The 23,914-nt window shown below is 48.5% G+C and overlaps 1 protein-coding gene across 1 annotated transcript in view; it reads right to left on the bottom strand.

Annotated features, from left to right (window-relative positions):
* The window catches only part of MSN (moesin), a 69,773-nt gene extending 52,753 nt beyond the window's left edge, over positions 1-17,020 (bottom strand). The window contains exon 1 of the mRNA XM_081963997.1: positions 16,861-17,020. Coding sequence (XP_081820123.1) covers positions 16,861-16,872 — 12 coding nt within the window. The 5' untranslated portion in view covers positions 16,873-17,020. The remainder of the gene's footprint in view (positions 1-16,860) is intronic.
* Positions 17,021-23,914: the final 6,894 nt, after the last annotated feature.

The raw sequence follows: 23,914 nt of genomic DNA, 5'->3' as shown, positions 1-23,914 counted from the left end.
CCCCACCCCCCACCTCCCACTTCCTTGCAGAAGGGCAAGTATGGGCCTAGGGCCAAGACTTCCAAGCAGCCTGCTTAAGAGGCCTCCTGCGCCCTGCTAGAGCCACTGGGGCAACAGCCAGGCGCTTTCAGCATGATGAAGGCACAGGAAACCAGAGCCGCTTGCTTTGCTAGGAAGCCGTAGTGAAAAGAGAGGGTGGGGGATTCAGAAACGGGAGGAGAGGCACTTCCTGTTATTAAAAGTGTCTGCTAAGCTCACACAAGTTTTTGTTCTGTCCACTTTTGTTCTCCCTATGCAGAAAGTTACTTATTCCGAGGCTGCCTGCAAATAACAGAACAGAAAGGCCTTATCAGAAAGGTCCCTTTGGCCAATGCTGGGGAGAAAGTGAGGTGGCATCCCTAAACACAAATGCCATGTGGGCTTGCCTGGTTGCCCACCCTTCTCATGGCAAGGTGGGGGCAGGAGGGGGGGAACAGTAAACTTCAGGAACACCAAACAGAACGCACCAGCCCCTGAAGGCCTCTCGCTGCTGGTCTTAATGCCCCCCTCCCCCAAAAATGGGTTCTCGTCCTCCCAGGACCGGGCAAGGGGCAGCCCCCGGCATCCTCCAGCAGGGCTCCCTCCAACTTAACCCTTGCAGGCCATGGATTCCTTTCCCCTCTTATCAAGCGAGTTTGGGGGTGCTGGAGAGTTGGGGGGCAGCTGTACCCCAATACCCGAAGCTCCCGGAGGGTTTGCCAGCCAGTGCCAATTAAAGGGGAGCCAACCTCAAGAGGCGGCTACAGAGAAAGCAGGCAACCCGCAACCAGGGCGGGCGGGCGGCGGGATGGGGGGCTTCTTTGCGGGCCGTTCCGTGGAACAGCCTCTGCCTTGCACAGCGACCGACAGAGCCCGCATCCAAGCCCGGAGAAGCCGCCTCCCCAAAGCGCAACCGCGGGGCTTCCTTGCGCGGTTGCGGCGGGTAGGGAGAGCAGCCGCGCAGGCCGGAGAACGAGGCGGCCAAATAAGGCGTTCTTGGAGCCGCAGCGGCCGGGAAGGGCTCGCGGCGACGTCATCCGGAGGAAGCGTTGAGTCACCCTTTCCTGCGAGCCTGGCGCGGGGCCGAGGGAGGCTGCGGCGCCCGGAGAGGAGCAGAGACGCCCCGGCCCCAAAGCGCGGCAGGCGGGGGGCTCGCGGGACGCCGCAGGGCGCTGCGTTTCCTGGCCCAGGACGGGGAGGGGGCGACGCGGCTTCGCTCCCTTTGGCCTTCCTGGGGCGGGCAGGGGGCTGCAGACAATGGCACAGTAAGCCTGGCAGAAGAGGGTGGGGGACAGCGGCATTCCTTTGCAGAATTTATCCTGCCAGATTCAAGCGACTTCTCCGAGCGAAAAAAAGACTCCAAAGTTTCAGCTGCTTAGAAAGGGCTAAATCCAAGGAATTTGGGGGTCAGATAAAGGCATGGTTGGAAGAGATGCTAGATCAAAAGATAAGGCTTAAAACCAGAACTATTCCTATTAGGAATCAATCACAAGAGAGAAATACAGTAAAGGATTGATATATCTAATGCTGCATGGGATAACCGCAGCAAGATTAGTCTATACACAACACTGGGAAAACGGATGCCCCCTCTGAAGAAGAGGTAATAAAAGAAAATTTTGGCCTGGGCAGAAATGGACAGACAGACACTAGAACTTAAAAATAAAGACGAGACAGAATATTATGAAATTTGGAACAAAATGTATCAATGGTTGGAAATGAAAAGGAGTCGAACAGAATATACGGAGGATTTGTAAAACTGGAACTTAATAATACATAGATAAATATACAAAGGAGGACAAGGGAAATGTTTATAAGATCAAAGTAGCAATGTAGGATAAGGAGGAATTGTATTTGCTGTTATGTTAAAATAGGTATGGAAATGACAAAGCTAGGAAGGTCGCTCTGTGTTCAATGTTTTAATGTTTATTTAATAAAAATTTAATGAAAGAAAGAGCGAGCTAAATCCCACGTTTGTGATTGTTCCAAGTTGGAATAAAATCCTTTGTTATCAGCTCCGTGGACCCAGATTCTAAAGCCCGGTCCTTCCCACGATCTGTTTTAAATGCCAAGCATGCAAATCTTAAACCTCCACCAACCTCAGATGCAAAAATTAACACAGGCACTCATGGTGTGGAAACAAGCAATGAAGTAAACCTAACCCTAATCCACCATCCAGACCAGGGGCATTAGTGAGCAACTCCCAAATTGATTCACAAAACGTATCTATTATTATTATATAGATATGAGGGGACAAACCTTTTTTTTTTAAAGTGAGTTTATGTCCAAATATGTATATGGCACAAAATGGAGCGAACATTTTCAGTTTCAACTGAATCAAGCAAGCTAACCAGGAAAAGGGGTCCCCAAACTTGGCAACTTTAAGACGTATGGACTTCAACTCCCAGAATTCTCCAGCAGGAGAATTCTGGGAGTTGAAGTCCACACGTCTTAAAGTTGCCAAGTTTGGGGACCTCTGTCCTAAGAAAAAGATCTTCCCCAAAAGACAGGAAGCCACACACCCCTTGATTGAAGCCCCACCCTTTTTTTTACATGCGTCACAGCTGCCATCTTGACTTTTTTGACTCCACCCCGCAAAACAGCCCTCTTGGCGTATTAGCCTGGTCTGCACAAGGAGTTACGAAGGCAGCCTTGTGAACTACTACAACACTGCAGGATGTTGTGAGCAAGGCTTCACTGAAAAAAATTGAACTTCAACTTTAAAAAAAGAAGGAAGGATTTGAAAGCTGCTGGATCTGACAGTTAAAATACCGTTTTGCTACTCTCAGCAATTTGAAAATGGGAGCTGGTGGGTCCACCCAGTTCACTTGCGAATTCCCAAGCATGTCGGCAGCCTCCCCCATCCTGCCAGTTCAAGCTATTCAATGCTTAGAATTTGCTGCTTTTCAACCTCCCTCTCCAACTCCTCTCTTGTGCCAGGTAGAAAAATCCCCTGCCTCTTCCCAACCAGCTCTTGGTCCAGCAGATAAAATAATAGAATAGAGTAGAGTAGAGTAGAGTAGAGTAGAGTAGAGTAGAGTAGAGTAGAAGAATAGAATAGAATAGAATAGAATAGAATAATAGAATAGAACAGAACAGAACAGAATAGAACAGAATAAGGAATGGGAATAGAATAGAATCAGAATAGAAATGAATTGCATGCCGAAAGTCCTTAGGGAGGCTTAGCAGCCCATTTTTATATAGAATAGAATAGAATAGAATAGAATAGAATAGAACAGAACAGAACAGAATATTCTTATTGGCCAAGTGTTATTGGACACACAAGGAATTTGTCTTTGGTGCAGATGCTCTCAGTGTACATAAAAAGACGAGATACATTTGTCAAGAATCATAAGGTACAACACTTAATGATAGTCATAGGGTAAAAATAAGCAATCAAGAAACAATCAATTTACTATTGAAATTCCTTTCAAAGCAGGAGAGGAGCAAACCCCAATTGGGGTGGTGGTGTTTGCACCTATTTAGTGATCAGGTGACCCAGCAGCAACACCTTGTCCATTATGATGGGGGGATTTTCTCCTGGGCTTCTCACTTCCATCCGTGTAGGGAAGGGACCCGTCCCCCCCCCCACCCCCCACACACAGGACTCTTCCTCAGAGCTAAGAAGGCGCTCTGGCCTTCCGGAGACTTTTAATTTCTGGAAAAGCCTGGAAGAAAGTCCACTCAGGTTTTTTTTGCCTCAGGTGCAGAGATGGTATTCAGCCGGTTCTGACCAGTCCTGGAGAATTGGTAGCGGAAATTTTGGTTAGTTTGGAGAACTAGTAAATATCACCTCTGACTGGCCACACCCCCATCTATTCTCTGCCTCCCAAGTTCCAGCTGATCAGAAAGAAATGGGGATTTTGCAGTATCCTTCCCCTGGAGTGGGGAGGGAATGGAGATTTTGCAGTATCCTTCCCCTGGAGTGGTGTGTGGGAATGGAGATTTTGCAGTATCCTATCCCTGCCACGCCCACCAAGCCATGCCCACCAAGCAATGCCATTCCTACCAAGCCACAGAACCAGTAGTAAAAATCTCTGAATCCCACTACTGCTCGGGTGGTTGCTAACATTAAACTGTGAGACCAGTGACTAAAACCGGCTTCAATGGCATTAACAATGCCAGCCATTCGCTTACTGAATGTACCTCTAACTGCCTCATCTTTTATTTGTCTGCTTTTGAACTTCTTCCATGGGTTTTTAGGTACTTTGACCGCTCTACAAGCACAACTTGAGGGAATGAATAAGGCGGCTGCAGTGAAGGCAGACACTTCACAATGCACTACTACCATCCCTAGAACACTTAGCTCCAATTGGGGAGAAATGGCTTTGCACAAGGACATACAACCCACTTTTCCCACTGGCAAGCGAGACAACCTGGTGCAACTGTGGTGAACGTCCTTCGGCTGCATTTTGCCACAACCCCTTCAATTCCCTGCAGCAGATTTTCCTGCATTCTCTTCCTCCCCCAACTCCCTGGAAGCCACAAAAACACCCAAGGACCAAGGCAGCCAGCCAGCCAGCCAGCGGCACCTGGCAAAGGAGAGAAGAGGCCTCTAAGCCAGCATTTATTAACAGGCTGTAAACAAAGGGGATTGCGCCAAGATATTTAGGAGGTGTTTGAGCCACCATTTTAATAGATTTGTTTAATACTTTATACTGCGTTCTGCTTAAATTGCTTTGTCCTTCAAAGAGCAAACACTACCTTGAAGGGCAGGCCTCTTGAATTTTTTCCTGTTCTTGTTTCCCTAAATATCACCATCCCAACTTGCAGAATTTGGGATAAAGACACACACAAACACACCCCCAAAAAACAACCCCATGGTCTTAAAATAGGCAATTGTATTTAATTGGCCAAAACAAAATCCTGCAAATACCCCACAAAGAGAAAAAAAAATAAAACCTGTCCTCACGATCTCCAGGCATCCCACTCCCCTCCACCAGCCCTTAAGGTACAAGTGCCTCTTGGGCAGTACAGGGTTGTGCCCACCCACCACCCCCGCCTGACCTTGAAGAGGGCAGTCTTGACCTTGCTCCCGCCCGTCCAGCAGAGCCGCTTCATTCCACAGCCTATTAGTCCCTGGCTAGTCATGAATCTGAGAGGGGTGGCCATGTCAATTGAAGTCATAAACAACCAAAGCATCCAAAAAACAGTAACAAGAGCTCTTAACCAGGGGTGAAATCCAGCAGCTTCTGACAGGTTCTGGTAGCGGAAATTTTGAGTAGTTCGGAGAACCGGCAAATACCATGTCTGGCTAACCCTAGAGTGGGGTGGGAATGGAGATTTTGCAGTATCCTTCCCCTGGAGTGGGGATTTTGCAGGATCCTTCCCATGGAGTGGGAACAGAATGGGGATTTTGCAGTATCTTTCCCCTGGAATAGGGATTTTGCAGAATCCTTCCCCTGGAGTGGGGAGGGAATGGAGATTTTGCAGTATCCTTCCCCTGGAGTGGGGAGGGAATGGAGATTTTGCAGTATCCTTCCCCTGGAGTGGGGAGGGAATGGGGATTTTACAGTATCCTCCCCCTGGAGTGGGGTGGGAATGGAGATTTTGCAGTATTCTTCCCCTGGAATAGGGATTTTGCAGAATCCTTCCCCTGGAGTGGGGAGGGAATTGAGATTTTGCAGTATCCTTCCCCTGGAGTGGGGAGGGAATGGGGATTTTACAGTATCCTCCCCCTGGAGTGGGGTGGGAATGGAGATTTTGCAGTATTGTTCCCCTGGAATAGGGATTTTGCAGAATCCTTCCACTGGAGTGGGGAGAGAATGGAGATTTTGCAGTATCCTTCCCCTGCCACACCCACCAAGCCACACCCACAGAAACGGTAGTAAAAACCACTGCTCTTAACTGTTAGTTTCAGTCCAATTTTATTCAGAGGCCAACTTCAGGGAACTGGTAAATATTGAAGTTCTGGATTCTATCCAAATTTTGTACCTTTGATTCAATGGGACAAATCAGTGACCAATGTGGGAGCCTGGAGCAGATCCCTGGCAAGTATTGCTCCCAGGTCAGAGCCCAAGGATCCCAGCAGGGCGACTGGAGCCCATCCATCCTTTGGTTGCAGGTCAACTCATGACATGCCCACCCACCCCAGGGCGGACTAATTTAAAGAATCAGCTCATCTCTTCAGTCTAGATCAGTGTTTCTCAAACTTGGCGACTTTAAGTCCTGTGGATGCTGGGGGATTCTGGGAGTTGAAGTCCACAGGACTTAAAGTCGCCAAGTTTGAGAAACACTGTTCTAGATATTGAAATGAAGAGTCATTTCTTAGTCTTTGAGGAACCTGCTGGAGGGCTGGACTCCAAAGAACAGAAAAAGAAACTAAATCTGATTTAAATGTACCGTAAGCAAATTAAGCAGTCTTCTCCAGCACCACAGTTCAAAGGCCTCCATTCTTTAGCGCTGCCTTTCTTATGATCCAACTTTCACAGCCAAAAGTTGCAACTGGGAAAACCATAGCCTTGACTATAGGCACTCCTGCGAGTCCCTTGGCGCAAGGTGATCCTAGAGGAGATCCACCCTGACTGCTCTTTAGAAGGCCAGATCCTGAAGAGGCAACTCAAATACTTTGGCCAACTAATGAGAAGGAAGGACTCACAGGAGAAGAGCCTAATGCTGGGAAAGATTGAGGGCAAAAGAAGAAGGGGACAGCAGAGAATAAAGTGGCTAGATCGAGTCACCGAAGCAGTCGGCGTGAGCTTCAATGGACTCCAGAGGATGGTAGAGGATAGGAAGGCCTGGAAGAACATTGTCCATGGGGGTCGCGATGGGTCCGACATGACATATTTGGCACAAAGCTAGGTGGGTGATCTTGGGCCAGTCCCTTTGTCTCAGCCCTGGAAAGCAAGCAATGGCAAACCACTTGAAACATCTTGCCAAAAAATCTGCAAGGACTTGTCCAGGCAGTCTCTGAGATCAGATACAACTGAACGGAAGTAAACTTGATCACTTTGCATTTATTTAGCAATTTCCCCTTCTTATGGTGAAAACTGCATGACTGTAGCAATTTCTGGAGCTCCAAACCCATTTTGGAGAGGGGAGTGGGGGGAAACACTGTGTTTTATGTGGGGGAAATCATGGAGAGGGCACAACGATTCAAAGACGTTCACCATCCCAAGGGAGCCATGTTACATAATAAACACAAAGAGCTGGAATCCTTTTTAATAAAAACCAAGCCTTTCTTGGTGTTAAAATAAAAGAGGAAACACTGGTCACACTGTGGGCAATATGCTGCCAGGGAAGGATACTGATGAAGTGGTTGCGTGAGAATTCAAGAGGCCTAGCAAGCAAGGAAGTTCTAGCTCTCTTTATGAAAAATCAGAAACAGAGAAAGTTCTTCCTTCCATGCGCAAATCGTTTGTTTAAAAAAATGAACAGGGAAAAGAGGAAGAAGATGGGAAAGGATGTTTGTTGAGGTCCTCCAAAGTCGAATTTAATAATAGAAAAGCCACCCTTTGGTGAATTTGGTAATTTAGAAATTACAAGAACAAGAAAAAGCTAGGCAAAAGGGTGCAGACTAAGAGAAAATGATTGAAAGGAGGAAAGAAGAAAAAGAATTTACTAGTAGAATAGAGTGAAATTCGGTAAATATAGCCAATGGTATGTAGCCAATAAGATGTGAGGGAAATAGATTAATACTATTAATTGTGGATTATTAACAAAGTGAAATGTTTACTATATAAAATTAAATTTGAGGATATATGCTATCAATAGTAATAGATGGAAATGATATGTTAAACCGGATTAACTTGGAGAGGCAATAATGATATTGTTTATAGATTAAGAAGAAATTAAAATTAAGCTGGAAAGTATGAAAAGAAAATAAGATGGCTGAAATGTGAAATATGATATAAAATGAACTATGGATAACAGAAGATGTAAAGGGGGAAACCCCAGCAACACTTTGTTTGTAAAAGAAGTTAAAACATATAATAAAAGACAAAAAAACTTTGTTTCAAAAAAGAAAAGAAGAAGAAGATAGGAAAGGACGTTTGTTGAGGTCCTCCAAAGTCAAATTTAATTATCGGAAAACCACCTTTAGAGATGAAAGTCCTTTTCCATCTCCTTTCCCCCTTTTTTTCCTTGGTCATCATAGTAACACAACAGAAAGCTTAGTAAATTAGTGGAGGAAGCATAAAAAAAGAGCAGGTCTTTAGTAAAAATGTAATAAACTGGCATCAATAAAAGGAACATCTTGTTTCTGGCAGCGGCTAGTAAAATGCTTCCAAGACATGAAATAGTAGAATATGAGAGGCAGCAGACAGAACAGTTCATATATTCCTTTTTGCCATATTACTCAGTTTTTTCCCTTAAAAGGGAAGATGATCTTTCCCAACCAGCTTCATAACCACAACCCATTGAGCACTGTGCCATTTTAAAAGGCAAAGCACATGGATTCCTATGCGTTTCCAACACTGCAAGGTATGGAACATTCTTCCAAAGTCTTAAAAGCAAGCCATCCTGAATATTTTTTTTCACTTTTTTGAACAGGAGCTTGACCCCCTCAGAGAACCCCTTGCCCCCCCTCCCCCAGATTTTGCTGACAAGCAAGTTGCCCTCTGCTGTTTTCAAAGAAGAGTCTAACACTGAATTGAGGCCGGAAAACAAGTGGTGACCAGCACCAGCCTACAGCATCTGTGTGGGCATGAGACGATTGCAATTCCATTCATGGCTAGCAGCTTTCTTGGGTACTTTTCATGCATAAATGTACTGGAGCAGCCCCACTGCAATTCAAAACAAAGGCATGGATAACTGTTGCCAAGTTCTGTAAATGTGCTCCCCAGCTTTCATCTGAAAATTGCCATGGGGCCCTGCTAGGAAGCCCCCCCCCCCTTACACACACTTCAAGAACACTTCCAGAGAAGTTGCGCTGAATTCCAGCCCTGAGCCAGCTTTCCTTACAGACATTTGAATTCCTGGTTTGTCTGGCTTTAATTTCAGCTTGTTCACCCTCATCCCACATACTACTGAACTGAAGCAACATCTGAGGCCAATCTGCTTGGGGTTAATGACACGAAGCAATAAAACTACCATTACTGAAACACTGATGAAAACTCACAGCAAAGCTCCAGCTGATTTCTTTTGCATTGCTGGCAAATAAGGGAACAAGATGAGTCCCATGTGGCACCCCAGGCTAATGGCCATGCTGACAAGCAAGGAAATCAGCCCTTTCCACTCACCAGGCATGTAATAAGCAACCAACTGCTGCCAGGGGGGGGCTTTAGAGTAACAGATCCATGCTCCAATCTTCCTGGCATCAATCAGGAGACTCCGTCCCACATCCTGACCAAAAGCAGGTCTGAAATGGACCAGATCACTTCTAGATATAACCAGGATACATTTCTCAAGAAGCCTTCGCCTACTTGATCTCCCTGGCCAAGAATGAAATATTTGCAGTTGGTCAACATTTCCAGGAGTCGTGCAATTCCAGCAGCCAAACCTTGATATGAAGGAAGGACTCTTTATTTTACTAATTCAGAGTTTTTAAGTTATGGTCTTGTAACTTGGCTCTTTTAAACAATAAGGAACAAAGCCTACTTCCAAATGTTTTTTTTAAAATTATCTTAACCTAAGAAGAACCATAGAGCTTTGATGGTGAACCTATGGCACACATGCCAAAGGTGGCACGTGGAGCCATTTCTTCGGGCATGCAACACGTTGCCCTGTCAGCTCCAACGTGCATGTGTACGCTGGCCAGCTGATTTCAGCCTTCATTTTCGGCCATTTTTCACCCTCTGGAGGGCAACATGGAGACCGGAAGTTCAGAAACGGATTTCTGGTTTGCATGTTGGGCCATTTTTATCCCTCTGGAGGAAGCCCAACATGCAAATAGGAAGACAGGAAATGAGTCTGGGGGGGACAGTTTTCACCCTACCCAGGCTCCTAGAAAGGAGGGCAAAAAAATCGGTCCACCGTTCCATTGCACACCAAAAGTGGGGGAGGGCAGGGGGGGTCACACGCGCAAGGGTGGGTTGCACGCACATGTGCATGGGGAGGGCATGCACACGCACTACCCCCACACACACACATGCTCCCCCCCCCCCGCTTTTGGCACACAATGTCAAAAAGTTTAGCCATCACTGCCCTAAAGTAACTAACCTTAAAATTTAACTAAGCGTTCCTTTAAAAAAAAAAACCAAGTCGCAAAGATGACAGAATCCTTTTATTCCTTAAGCCTAGAAAGACAAATCAAAATCCTTTTGCTTCCATGGGTTTTGCTCTCCTTTTAGTAGCCTTGATAATGATTATGAAAGTATTCAACATACAAATATACACAGATGTAAACCAGGCATAGGTCTCCTCAATAATCTATGGAGATTCTCAGTTATCCAGTTTATGATGGTCCCAAAGGTGCTTTTTCAAAAGGCAACTGGACTTTTGTTTTTCCTTGGAGGCGTTTTACTTCTCATCCAAGAAAGTTCCTCAGTTCTGCAGAAGTTTTTTGGATGAGAAATGTCTTCAATGAAAAAAAGGAAAAAGTCCAGCTGCCTTTTGAAAAAAGCACCTTTGGGAGAAGTATCCTCCATGCATCTGGAGAATAAATGCACTTCAGGCATGGCTGCTTTCTTTAGCCATTCACTACGAAAGCACTAAAGTGCTACCGTCTACAAAGCTGTACAGAAACGCCACACCTCTGCTCTGCTCAGAAGGCAACTCTGGAATTGTGATGAATCCCTGACAACACAAATAAGGTCTGTTTTGAGGTCAGGGGAAGAACGTTTTCAAAAACCTAATTCTGAAGGTTGTTCGCAAATGTTGAAGGCACCACGTTTTAAGAAAGAGAGTTTATCTGTTCAACCCCCAAGGCCCCGGATTTTGCTGTTATGAGACAAAATGAAGATATTGTATCACAAGACTGCTTCACCCTTAGATGTTAACTGACCGTTACAGAAATCAAACAAACATACTGAATGCAAACCAGGGGCATGGAAATAACCAGCAAGACTACTGCCAAGTTGTAATTTCTATTCTAGAACAGGTGGAATGTTATTAAACACACAAGGAGTAATCAAAGTACTGGCATAATAAATATTTTAATTCCATTTTCTATTAAATTAGTTTTATTTCTGACCAAAGCTTCATTTTGTCCTGTCCACTTTCTAGGGGTCAGGGGTCAGCAACTTTAAACAAAGAGCCACAAAGGTCCTAACCTGAAGCCCCCGGTTCAATTCTGGAGCCAACCGGAAGTCCGCTTCCCCTACCATAGAGTCTCTGCCTAGTGTGGCGTCCTTTTTCCTCTACCTGTCTTAACCCAAAGCCCTGGAGCCACAGCAGAGGGATGAAAGAGTTACATGCAGCTCCAGAGCCTCAGTTGCTGACCCTTGTTCTAGATTATGTTGTGCAAACAGACCTGGGCTGCAAAACTCCCGGCAGCCATGAGAGGGCAGCAAAGTGATACAAGAAACAGGGAGCTGTAAGAGTCATCAACTGCTTATTTCTGCGCTTTGCAGGTCAGATAAGGCAGGACCAGGAATGTGGCCCCACACAGGATTGGAAAAAAGTTGCACATTCCTGCTGTAATCTCCAAGGAGAAGATAAGGACTAGGAGTCACCAACTCCTTCAGCTTGCAAGGAGCCTTACTAATACCCTGAGGCTGGTGGAGGCCTTGGATGGCCCTCAGACCCATAAGCTCTTCCCACAGTGTAATTTTAACAAAGAGAGAGATTATTAAATGAAGAATCACATGAACAAATTAATTCAAATTAATTCAAATTAACCACATTCAGGTTTCCTCTTGGAGCAAGACCCCCGTTGTGCCAGTCCCTCCCTCCCTCCTTCTCAGCCCAGCCTACCTCACAGGGTTGTTGTGGAGAAACAAAATACCCCTAAAGAAGGAGTATTAGGTATGTTTCCTGCCTTGGGTTATTTACAAACCCAATAAAGGTGGGATTAAAAGCAATAAATAATCTAAGACTTAATCTTGCAACTGAGATAGGCAGCTCTAGAAATTGAACATAAAAAAATAAATAACACCCCAGTAAAGATTTCTGCCTGGGGAAAGGGGCACTCGTCAGACCATCAGGGTAATTCTGACACACTTAAAACAAGAGTGCTACTCAGGCTCACGGATACTTTTGCCTTAAGAAGGCTAAGTGTGCAATCTTAGTTTATCATTTACAGCAATTGCAAACACAAAGACACGTTTTTTTCTCAAACTTGGCAACTTTTAAGGTGTGTAGACTTCAACTCCCAGGGCTTCCTGGCCGGCTGGGGAATTCTGGGAGTTGAAGCACACACTCCTCCAAGTTGCCAAAGTGGAGAAAAAGTTGCGCGAATAGATCCCAGGAATTCTGGCTTTGCTTTTTTTTTTTTTTACTTTTTTTAATATGAAATCAGATCAGACAAAACAGTTTCGACCCATGATCACTGGAAGCAAGGATAACTGACCCAGGGGAATCAAGAGTTCACCTGGCAACTAGTACGTGCTTACTCTGGCCATCAGTGGTGCCCAGATGACCCCTGCCCAAAGGACTAGGAATTTGGTTAGGAAGGCTGAATACAGAGACAGCCTCATGCATTTGCTCCCCAGATCCACCTTCAAGCTAGGAAATCACAGCTCTAGATGGCTGCAAATGTACCCAATGTCTGAAAATGCAGATTTGTTGCTGGTGGCCCCATGCCTGGGGGGGGAGGGGAGGGGAGGGGGAGGGAGGAGTCGGCGCAGAAGGGAGACGGCCTCTGAAGGAACAGGAAGAGCGGAGGGGGGGGGGCTCTTATGACATCCGCCTTCTCAAGAGAAGGTTTTCAAACCCCACCGTAGGGCTAGCCTGGCATGTCAAAAAAAAAAGCCCTCCTCCTGCCTAGGAACAAAGCAGCCATTTGCCTTCTTTCTTTGTAAAAATGGCAGTTTTTTATTAAAAAAAAACGAAGAAAGGAAAGCTGCAGTTCCATCTCATTTCAAAGGTTATACCACTCAAGTATCAGATGCCCGTCTCTTTAAAGAAGCTATTGTACAACCCAAGGAACAAGGAGTTAGAGAATCAAACTGATCTTTCTCCCCAGCAGTGGGGGGGGGGAGGGGGGAATCCACTCACAATACCCTTAGTATTTTAAGGAAGCTGTGCGTTGCATTTCCCCCCACCCCCATCTAGGCCACTTTGAAATACATTCTCCTGTTTGTGAGCGCAGCTCCTTAAAAAGTTTTTTTCAGCTAGAAAATAAGCCAAGATGGTCCCTTCTCTTTTCTCTTGGAATCTTTTCTCCTTAAAATCTTCCTGTTTTTCCCCCAAAAGGAAGTCAAGTACAGACTTGACACGCTCCACATTTAAGCACACCTCACCTTCCTTAGCCAAGGAAGCCATTCCAGTCAAGCTCAGACAAGGCTCTGCAGCTCATTTTACCAGCTCCAAACTAACATATTCTCGGCACAGTGATTGCAACGGTTTCAGTTCAAAACTTATTCTTCCAAAGCCAGTAGCCGGAAAGATATAGCTTATTACAACGTATGTCAGCTATGGATATTTCAGCATCCCAGGGAAAAACTCTGAAATTCCATTTTGAAAGACGCAAGGAAGAATACAAGATATGGAACCTCTCCAAAGTGGCTGGCCCTCGTCCAACAGATGGCAACAAAACCAGGCCAACCACAAATGTGATTAGCAAACCGGGGAGCTCCCATCAATCCCCCAAGACAAGGTACTCCAGGCATATTCCTCCAGTCTCTAGACGCATGAGCCGTGTGCTGCTCCCCAACAGTAGCTGTGAACTCTGCTTTGCTCCTGGCATCAAGTTTCTCCTGCAGGGCTCAATCTCTCCGCACCATCCGACTTATTTTTAACTTAAAGAATATTACAAAACAACACAAGTTAATAGGCCAGCCTCCCAAGGGCAGCAGTCCCGTTGGCATTCTTCAAAAATAAACATGGCTTCATTTGGCAGGGTGCCAACCAATCCCATGCAAAGATGCAGGTAAGGCAGGTGAGAGCATCCCAGATGGGATGGCCCAGAGCATCTCTCCAGCACTGCTGCCCTCTGGTAAAGGACCCGTTTGTAAACAGCTACGCCCACACAGCAGCCATTCTTACGAGCAGCCACAGGGAACCAGTGACAATTCTCAAAAGCGCAAAGCTCTCCACAAGTTACCTTGCCCTGGGACTAGAGCTGGGCCCCTAAAACTGGAACCCCAGTTCCTCAGCAGGCTGTAACTTTCCACAGGGATCCAACTACAATTCTTAACAGCATCAAAGTCCCCACTGCCCACATCTTGCAGTGGTATGTCAGAATGACTTTGGGGGAAAAGAGCAAAGAGATGTTGCCTAGGAATGGCCAGATAAGTGGCTGGGCGGGTGCAAGGGACTTAGAAGGAACCCTCCCCAAGATCTCAGGCTTGCAGAATTAATTGTACTTTCACATTCTGTTCATGCAGCTTTGCCATAAAGCAGAATTAATCTTATCTGGTTGCGTTCCCTATCTGGTTGATCTGGTAAGATTGACACATTCGCGGGAATTGCTTCCGTTTTAGACTTGGGATGATGTCCACAATACTGGACTGCAGATCCCTTAGACCAGAGCAGGGCATTGTACAACCCCAGGGCTACATCTGACCCATTGAGATCACTTAGAAATCAAATGTAAATAAGTGTATATATACCATCCATGCAATGCAACTACGTTGCTTTTTTTTTAATTTTAAGGCAACTATTTTTCAGTTTACACATGTGCCTGCATGCCTCCACACCTTCAGTTCCATTGGTTCAGCCCTCCAGAAAAGACCCAGTTTGTCATGTTGGCCTCTTGGGAAAATTACCCCTCCTCCCCTTAGACCCATCATTGCTACTACTGAGGGTAGGTGCAGCTTTCGCTTCTTTGCAATAAAGGTGGACCGTCCCCCTATTTTGCTCAGCTTTCTAGATCTCCAAAGAATCGGATACTATTAGAAACAAGAGGCTTCCCTTGCAACTCTTCCACCAGGGCCCTTCTGCACGAGTCAGGAAACCCCCAGGCCTGGAAGGAAGAAGGCCCATCTTCAATCTCTGGGATCTCCAGACCAAGGAGGCTTTAGAGAGGAACTGCTGGGAAAGGCCTCTAGCTATGCCCGAAGGAGTCCATCTGCCTTTAGCCACCCAGGCAATGGTTATGGGAGAAAGGTATGAGCTACTGAAAGCCATTGAAGCAATGCAAAGAAATGCACCAAAAGCCACTGATCATGCTGGCCAGACATTACGGCGGGCAGGTCCTGCTGCCTGGGGAATTCTGGGAGTTGAAGGCCCTACATCAGGGGTGTCCAAACTTGGGAACTTTAAAACTTGTGGACTTCAACTCCCAAAATTCCCCAGCCAGGGAAGCCCTGAAGTTGCAGCTGTAAACCTTGGAGGTCATGAGAAGTTGGGCAAGACTGCTCCAAGGTCTACGCTAGAGGTGTCCAAACTTGGGAACTTTAAGACTTGTGGACTTCAACTCCCAGAATTCCCCAGGATGGCTGGGGAATTCTGGGAATTGAAGTCCACAAGTCTTAAAGTTCCCAAGTTTGGACACCCCTGCCCTAAAGCTTCAAGTTGCCGAGGTTGAGAAAAACGTTGAGGCACGCAGACAATGGGGGTCCCAGCAAGGGAAATGGGAGCTTTTCTTCATTTAAAAAAAAAAACCACGTCGTCTCAAACGGCCCCTTCCCAGCTGAGCCACCGACGGCCACCCGCCGCGGGTCCCAACACTGAGCAACAACGGCAGGCCGGACTGGCCCTTTGCGCCCTCAAGGAACCGGGACTCTCTTACTCGACGGGCGAGGGGAGGAGGAGGAGGAGCCGGGTCGAGCCTGCAGAAGCGCCTCCCTGGCTGCCTCTCCACCCTGGACGCCTCTGGGCCTCACGTGGGCAAATGGCCACGCGGGGGGAAATTCTGCCCTCGCTCAAACTCTCGCCCGGAGCCACCGCCGCCGCCCCTCCGCCTTAAGAGCGGGAAAACTCCCGGCCTCTGCCCTCCTCCGCCCCTCAGCAGCCGCGGCATCTTCCTGCCAGCCGCAGCGCAGCGGGCGATGCTCCGCGGGGCCTTCCTGCCCGGGCGAGAATCGAAGGGGGGGAGGCCAGCCGGAGCGGGGCCCGGAGAGGCTGGCCCGCCTCGCCCCTTCCACCCGACGAGAACGAGGCCCGCTTTCCCACAGGCGAACACCGGCATCCGGTCGCTGGCGACTGGTCAGCCGAGCACAGCGGTTCCCAGCCACGCTGCTCCCGAGGAGGAAGGCGGGCCTGTGGGAAAGCTGCCGCGCCCACCGCCCCTCCCTGGGCTCCTTCCCGCCCGACGGCAGCCCGGCGCTCCAACCCCGGTGCCACCGGGGGGAGGGGGCTCCGACCGGCTCCCCACGGCCGACCCTGAGGTCAATAGGCGACTCCCGCCCATCGCCGCCTCGGGCCCGGCTGCCTGCCCCCCCCCCCCGCCTCCGGGTCTCCCGCCGGACTTTCAGCCGCGCCAAGCGCTCTCCTCGGGCGGGGCCCGCCTGGCGCAACTGGGGAGGCTGCCGGTAGCGCCGCCAGGGACTGGCCGGGCTCGCTCCGAGGCCGAGGGACCCCTCCCCTCCCGAGCGGCCGTGGGCGGAAGCGGCCAGCGCGTGTGCGGGGGGAGCCTGCGCCCCGGCCTGGGCCCCATCCCGACAACGACGCCCCCATTCACGGGTGGAACGGCGGAGCGAGACCTCCACCTCCCCCCGGTGCCCGGCTCAAGGAAGGTCCGCAGCCGGTACGAGGGGAGACCCTCGCGGGCGCCCCCGGCCCTCCCTCCCTGTCCCCCTCCCGGGAGACGCCCTTCCGCTCCGCGCACTCCGAGCAGCCGCGATGCGATGCGACGCCGCCGGAAAAGAAGCGCCCCCGGCCCGCTTTTCCCCCCGGCCCGCACTCTCCGCCCCCCTTCCCTACCGTTTTCGGCATCGTGCCGGCGGGCTGGGCGTCCTGGGGCTGCGGGCGTCTCGGCTGGGAGCTTCGCTAAGCGGCGGGAGTGACTCGTCGGCAGGCTAAGAGCCTCGGCCAAGCGCGCCGCCTTTATTCGGGGCCGGCGCTCTGGAGCCCCCGCCCCGACGCTCCTGCCGCTCTCCCGCCCTTCCCGGGCGGGCCTGGCGCCCTCCCCGCCTCGGGGCTTCCCCGGCTCTGCGCCCTCTGTGAAGGCCGGCGAGGGCGAGCATGGGCACCGGGCCGCGAGTGAGGTGGGGGCTCCGGCCGGCCCCAGCATCGCTCCAGGGCCTGGGAAGGAAACGCTCGGAAGCCTCTGGAGCGCGGCCGACGGGCTCTGCGCTGCGATGGAGACGCGCCGCTTTTGCTCTGCCGCTTTTCTCCCCGGTGGGCGGCGAAGAAGCTGAGCAAGGGGCTGTGGAGGGCGACCCACGGGCGATGCCCCAACCCCCTTGCCCCCCTCCCCGGGCCGCTTGCCAGACATCGGGAGCGCTGAGCTGCTTCCCCCCCCCCCCGTCCTCATCCCAGCCCCAGATCAGCACGCCCGGCCATACGGGTTGGGCCTTTAAATCAACGGGCCTTCCCTTGGAACGGTTGCCCGACGGCTCTTTGAAACATTCCCGCAACGTGTGGGTGCTGCTGGCCCGTTTGCCTTGGTCATAGATCCTGTATTGTGTACACGCAGAAGTTGGATTCATTGAATGCTGTTCTCCTGCCCTGCGCGCTCAGGAACCGACCCCCCCCCCCCAGAAGTTTGTTTGATTGATTTTCTCCATATACGCCAACACTCAAGGTGACCTCCAACAATGGAGGCATTTATGAGGATGGTCAAGAAAAGCTGGGGGGGACATGCTTGCCATCTTCCTGAATCCTGGAATGTTGGGCCAAGGGAGCCTCCTTGGCAGCCCCTGCAAAGTCTGGGACGGAGGTGAAGGCCATTTCCCAACAGCTGAATCTTCGGGGTGGGGGCATCTTCCTCAATGGCCAGTTAGAACCCAGGGGGTGGTTCATACCACAAGGAATGAATGGAGTTGTCCCTCGACTCCCTTATCCAGCCTAGTCTTATGAGTAGGACCACAGTTATAGAGCTGTGATGACAAACCTATGGCACCCATGGCCAAAGTGTCACACGAAGCCATGCTGCCTGGCACGCGGGGCCTTGCCTGTTTGTCTTCCAGGTTTCTGGTGAGCATGTCCGTGTGACTGTCCTTTGCGCACGCGGCAGTGCCGGAAATCAGTGTGCATATGTTTGCCACCAAGCTCATTGTTAGGTGTGCATGCATGCCAGAACCCAGAGGTCTGGCTTTTCCGGAGCGCAATCCTTTGCCCGCGCGGCAGTGCCAAAAACTGGCCTGTGCATGCTCGCCGGCCAGCTGATCATTGGGTGCACATACGCGTGGGAACCTGGAAGTTCAGCTTTTCGGAGCGTGGCCCTGATGAGCGCATGGACGTTTCCATGCAACCTTTTTGGCACCCAGTGCCAAAAAGATTTGCTACAGCGAATCCTTCTATACAACCTCCCTAGATTTTTGATTGGCATTTTTTTCCTCTCCTAAAACAATGTATCCGTTGAGGGACTGGCACAATGTTTCTCAACCTTGGCAACTTTTAAGATAGGTGGACTTTACCATCGTCCTTCGGTCCTGCGCAGAACACACTGGACAGCAAGTCTCCGATCATTGAGGTGGACTTCAGTTCCCAGAATTTCCCAGCCAGCTTTGCTTTGACTTGCTTTTATCCTACCCTTATTGCCTTATGTAAGTAACACAAGGCAGCAAACATATTTCTTACTCCTATTTTCTCCACAACAACAATCCTGTGAGGTGGGTTTGAGTGAGAGAGAGTGATAGATCCAAAGTCACCTGGCCAGCTTTCATGCTGGGGTGAAATCCAGCAGGTTCTGACAGGTTCTGGAGAACCGGCAGCGGAAATTTTCAGTAGTTCGCAGAACCGGTAGCGGAAATTTTCAGTAGTTCGGAGAACCGGTAGCGGAAATTTTCAGTAGTTCGCAGAACCGGTAGCGGAAATTTTCAGTAGTTCGGAGAACCGGCAGCGGAAATTTTCAGTAGTTCGCAGAACCGGTAGCGGAAATTTTCAGTAGTTCGCAGAACCGGTAGCGGAAATTTTCAGTAGTTTGGAGAACCGGTAGCGGAAATTTTCAGTAGTTCGCAGAACCGGTAGCGGAAATTTTCAGTAGTTCGCAGAACCGGTAGCGGAAATTTTCAGTAGTTCGGAGAACCGGTAGCGGAAATTTTCAGTAGTTCGCAGAACCGGTAGCGGAAATTTTCAGTAGTTCGCAGAACCGGTAGCGGAAATTTTCAGTAGTTCGCAGAACCGGTAGCGGAAATTTTCAGTAGTTCGGAGAACCGGTAGCGGAAATTTTCAGTAGTTCGCAGAACCGGTAGCGGAAATTTTCAGTAGTTCGCAGAACCGGTAGCGGAAATTTTCAGTAGTTCGCAGAACCGGTAGCGGAAATTTTCAGTAGTTCGCAGAACCGGTAGCGGAAATTTTCAGTAGTTCGCAGAACCGGTAGCGGAAATTTTCAGTAGTTCGGAGAACCGGTAGCGGAAATTTTCAGTAGTTCGCAGAACCGGTAGCGGAAATTTTCAGTAGTTCGGAGAACCGGTAGCGGAAATTTTCAGTAGTTCGCAGAACCGGTAGCGGAAATTTTCAGTAGTTCGGAGAACCGGTAGCGGAAATTTTCAGTAGTTCGCAGAACCGGTAGCGGAAATTTTCAGTAGTTCGGAGAACCGGTAGCGGAAATTTTCAGTAGTTCGGAGAACCGGTAGCGGAAATTTTCAGTAGTTCGCAGAACCGGTAGCGGAAATTTTCAGTAGTTCGGAGAACTGGCAAATGCCACCTCTCGCTGGCCCCAGGATAGGGTGGGAATGGGGATTTTGCAGTATCCTTCCCCTGCCATGCCCACCAATCCATGCCCACAGAACTGGTAGTAAAAAAAAAATTAGTTTCGCCACTGCTTTATAAGCAGGACTGGAACTCCCAGTCTCCTGGTTTTAGGTCAGCTCCAATAGGCATCCATTCTGACAGTGGGCTCTGACCTCTAGTTGCTTTTACTTCTTTCGCAGCAGGTGGGCGTTTCCATACTCTGAATTCCAAATTGAAATTATTTGTTGTGCTATTTTGATTTTTTGAATTTTTTTATCCATTTAATTACTAACTTACTCATATAAGAGCCATGGGGCTGAGTGGTTAGAATGCAGTATTGCAGGCTGACTTTGCCCACTGCCAGAAGTTCGATACTGATGGGCTCAAGGTTGACTCAGCCTTCCATCTTTCTGAGGTCAGTAAAATGAGGGCCCAGATTGTTGGGGGGCCATATACTAACACATGTAAACAGCTCAGAGAGTGCTATAAAAGACTATAAAGTGGTATATAATTCGTTAAGTGCTACTGTTATAAGTCTCCCTTGATACGGGATTTCTCATCGGCTTTAAATTGTCAACACAATATTATATGAATCCTTCATAAATACATTTACAAACAAGTAGTGAGATAAGCATTTTATAAGCCACGTTCACAGATTTCTTTGCTTCCTGCCTTTTTATTTTTACTCAGGTTAGCAAACGTATTCAACACACCTTCATCAGAGATGGTATTCAGCAGGAGAACTGGAGGTGGAAATTTTGAGTAGTCTGGAGAACCGGTAAATATTGCCTCTGACTGGCCCCGCCCCCATCTATTCTCTGCCTCCCAAGTCCCAGCTGATCGGGAGAGAATGGGGATTTTGCAGCAAACTTCCCCTGCCACTCTCACCAAGCCACGCCCACAGAACCGGTAGTAAAAAAAAATTGAATCCCATCACTGGTCCCCTGCCATTGCTTATGCACACAATATGGAGCAGAACAGCTGGGTTCAAAACACAGGGAGGGGTGTGGGGGAGGGCTGAAGCCAAAGGCAGCACATTTCAGCTTCCGATAGCAGGTGAAAGTGCCTGTCAGCATCTGTCCCTGAAAAAAGCCCAACCTGGATTAGCAGGTTGAGACCCCAGCAACCAGGAGAGGGGACACCCTCTCTAAATGGCGGTCTGGAAGGGCCTGCGCTCTCTACGTTTCCCTTGGGCAGTGGTGGGATTCCAAGTTTTTTACTACCGGTGTGGTGGGTGTGGCTTGGTGGGCGTGGCAGTGGAAGGATACTGCAAAATCCCCATTTCTTCCCAATCAGCTGGGACTCAGGAGGCAGAGAATAGATGGGGGGGTGGGGCCAGCCAGACGTGGCATTTACCGGTTCTCTGAACTACTCAAAATTTCCGCTACCGGTTCTCTAGAACTTGTCAGAACCTGCTGAACACCCCCTCTGCTGGGGGACAGCCCTGTAAACTATACCAACCTCCATATTATAGCCACAGTCAGCTGCTGATGTTGAAGAGTTCTGGCAAAAGCTTGCACTGTCTTTCTTGCAGTGATGCTACGTTAGCAATTGCAGCTGTGCTTCAGAATCGTGTGAAATCCTCCCGGTTCGGCCCGGTTCAGCCGAACCAGTACAGACAATAGTCCTTGGTTCTGCGAACCGATAGTAAAAAAAAAAAGCCACGCAATCCTCAGAAGCTACCCCCACCCCCAACACACTTTTTAAAGCATTTTCCCCCTGGCTGGTTCACCCAAACTGTCAGGGAAAAATGCTTTAAAGGTTAAAAAAAAAGTTGGCCATGCCCACCCAGCCACATGACACACACCCCTACCAAGCCACGCCCACAGAACCAGGGTGGGGGGGATATATTTCACTACTGGCCAGAATAGCTAAACATTGGAACAGGTAGCCCATCCCTCTTATGTCCCATTGTCTTTAACTTCCAAATGCCCAACATAAGCCTTCTCGGACTGAGCTCTGTTTGCCAAACTCCTTTTGCCATCTTGAGAGTTCAAGGCCACCCAGCAAAGTTCTCTGCAAAGGGAACTCGGGACTGCAGAGAGGTGGTGGAGGAGATCTTTGCTAAAGGAAGGATGCCAACCCCGGAAGAAGGGAAGAAATCAAACATTGTCTGTAATGGGCTAAAACATATGAAAAATGGTTGCAGGAACTGGGTGTGTCTAGCTTAATGAAAAGAAGGACTAGGGGAGACATGATAGCAGTCTTCCAATATTTGAGGGGCTGCCACAAAGAGGAGGGAGTCAAACTATTTTCCAAAGCACCAGAAGGCAGGAGAAGAAGCAATGGATGGAAATTAATCAAGGAGAAAAGCAACCTAGGAGAAATTTCCTGACAGTTAGAACAATTAATCAGTGGAACAACCTGCTTCCAGGAGTTATGAATGCACCAACACTGGAAGTTTTTAACAAGATGTTGGATAGCCATTTGTCTGAAGTGGTGTAGGGTTTCCTGCCTAGGCAGGGGGTTGGACTAGAAGACCTCCAAGGTCCCTTCCAACTCTGTTATTCTCTATAATACAAAGTTCTGCAAAGGATTGTTTCCAGAATCAGTCGGTAATTCAAAAGGCCCAGCAAAAATAAATCTGGCCTTTGTCTCGCAGTGGGAGGACTGGGTGGATTCAACATGGCCACAATCCACTACAATCCACAGCCTCATAGAAGATCCTTGATTCTTCTTTCCATCCAAAATTTGCCTCTATTCATTATGTCAAAATCTATTTTTAAAAAAACTAAAAATAACCTGGGCGTTGCCAGCTGCTGTCGGCCACAGCAGACGTTGTGGAAACGCAATAGTGCCAGACTCTGTTCCCAAGTTCTAGAACAGAGGTCTTCAAACTTGGCAACTTTAAGACTTGTGGACTTCAACTCCCAGAATTCTCCAGCCAGCTGTGCTCTCCCTCTCTCTCAGTCACTCACACACCCATCCACCCCACCCAACTGCCCCACACACACTTGGCCTGACTTTCAAACTTTGTAATATTATGAAGCCTCAAAAGAATAAAGGAAGTTGTGGGACCTGCTCCCGTGAATAAAACAAAGCAACTAAAAAGTAACTTTGCAAAAATAAACTAAACCCCTTGCATTGGCCTTTGATTTAACCAACTCTTCTTGCTTCTGCTCTTCGATAGCTTCTCATAATCCTGGCAAACTCCTTCCAGACTTCTCGCTCTTCATTGCCTGCCCAAACCCTGGCAGGTCTGCACAGGCCAAGTGAGAAGCAGCTTCCCCCACTAATACTCCTCTGCCTGCCCCAGCCTGAGCAGCTTTAAGGAGCCATTCCATTGGTTGGTTGGTCTCACTGTCAGAAAATTCCTCCTTATTTCTAGGTTGAATCTCTCCTTGGTCAGTTTCCATCCATTATTCCTTGTCTTTGATGGTCCTTTGTTTTTCCTAGTTAAGCTACTGTATTTTTCTGAATATAAGACGCTCCGAAGTATAAGACACATCTAGCCTTTGGGGAGGAAAATGAGGGGGTGGGGGAAATCTGCCTCTGCCTCCCAGCAATTTGCCTCCTTGCAGCAAACAGCAAACAGTACAAAAGGTATACACTGTTTGTCATGTTACATTTCAGACTACACTTGTACAGATGCTGTTAAAATCTATGTGGCTTTCTGGAAGTATACATTATTCTCTGCTATATAAAAGAAGATACAATAGCACTGGGCCTCCTCAGATCAAGCATTTATTTTTAAAAGCTTCTTCATTTTGTTGTCTAGAACAATAATAAAGCAGTCTTTAAAAAATAAGTCTAATAATTTCAACATTCTATAGGCATTTATAGTTATTGGCTTATCTCCTTGCAGCAATCAGCGAACAGCCTGTTTCAGTTTAGCCTGATTAGCACAAGAAAAAGAAATCTGCCTCTGCCTCCCAGCAATTTGCCTCCTTGCAGCAAACAGCCAACAGCCCGTTTCACTTTCAATTTCAGTTTCAGCACAGGCCTCCCGATGATCAGATGTGTCAGGCTGCAGGGATTGCCATAGCCCAGGGGTCAGCAAAGTGCGGCTCTGGAGCCGCATGTGGCTCTTTCCTCCCTCTGCTGCGGCTCCATCACTGGTCGGCGCCACAATTTTGAGAGGAGCTTCTGGTGGGAGGGGGAAAAGCACAGTGCGCCAGGAGAAGACTCTATGGCAAGG

Source organism: Natrix helvetica (genome assembly GCF_964273705.1).
Source record: "Natrix helvetica genome assembly, chromosome: 11".
NCBI lineage: Eukaryota > Metazoa > Chordata > Lepidosauria > Squamata > Natricidae > Natrix > Natrix helvetica.
This window is presented reverse-complemented; position numbering and strand designations above follow the sequence as displayed.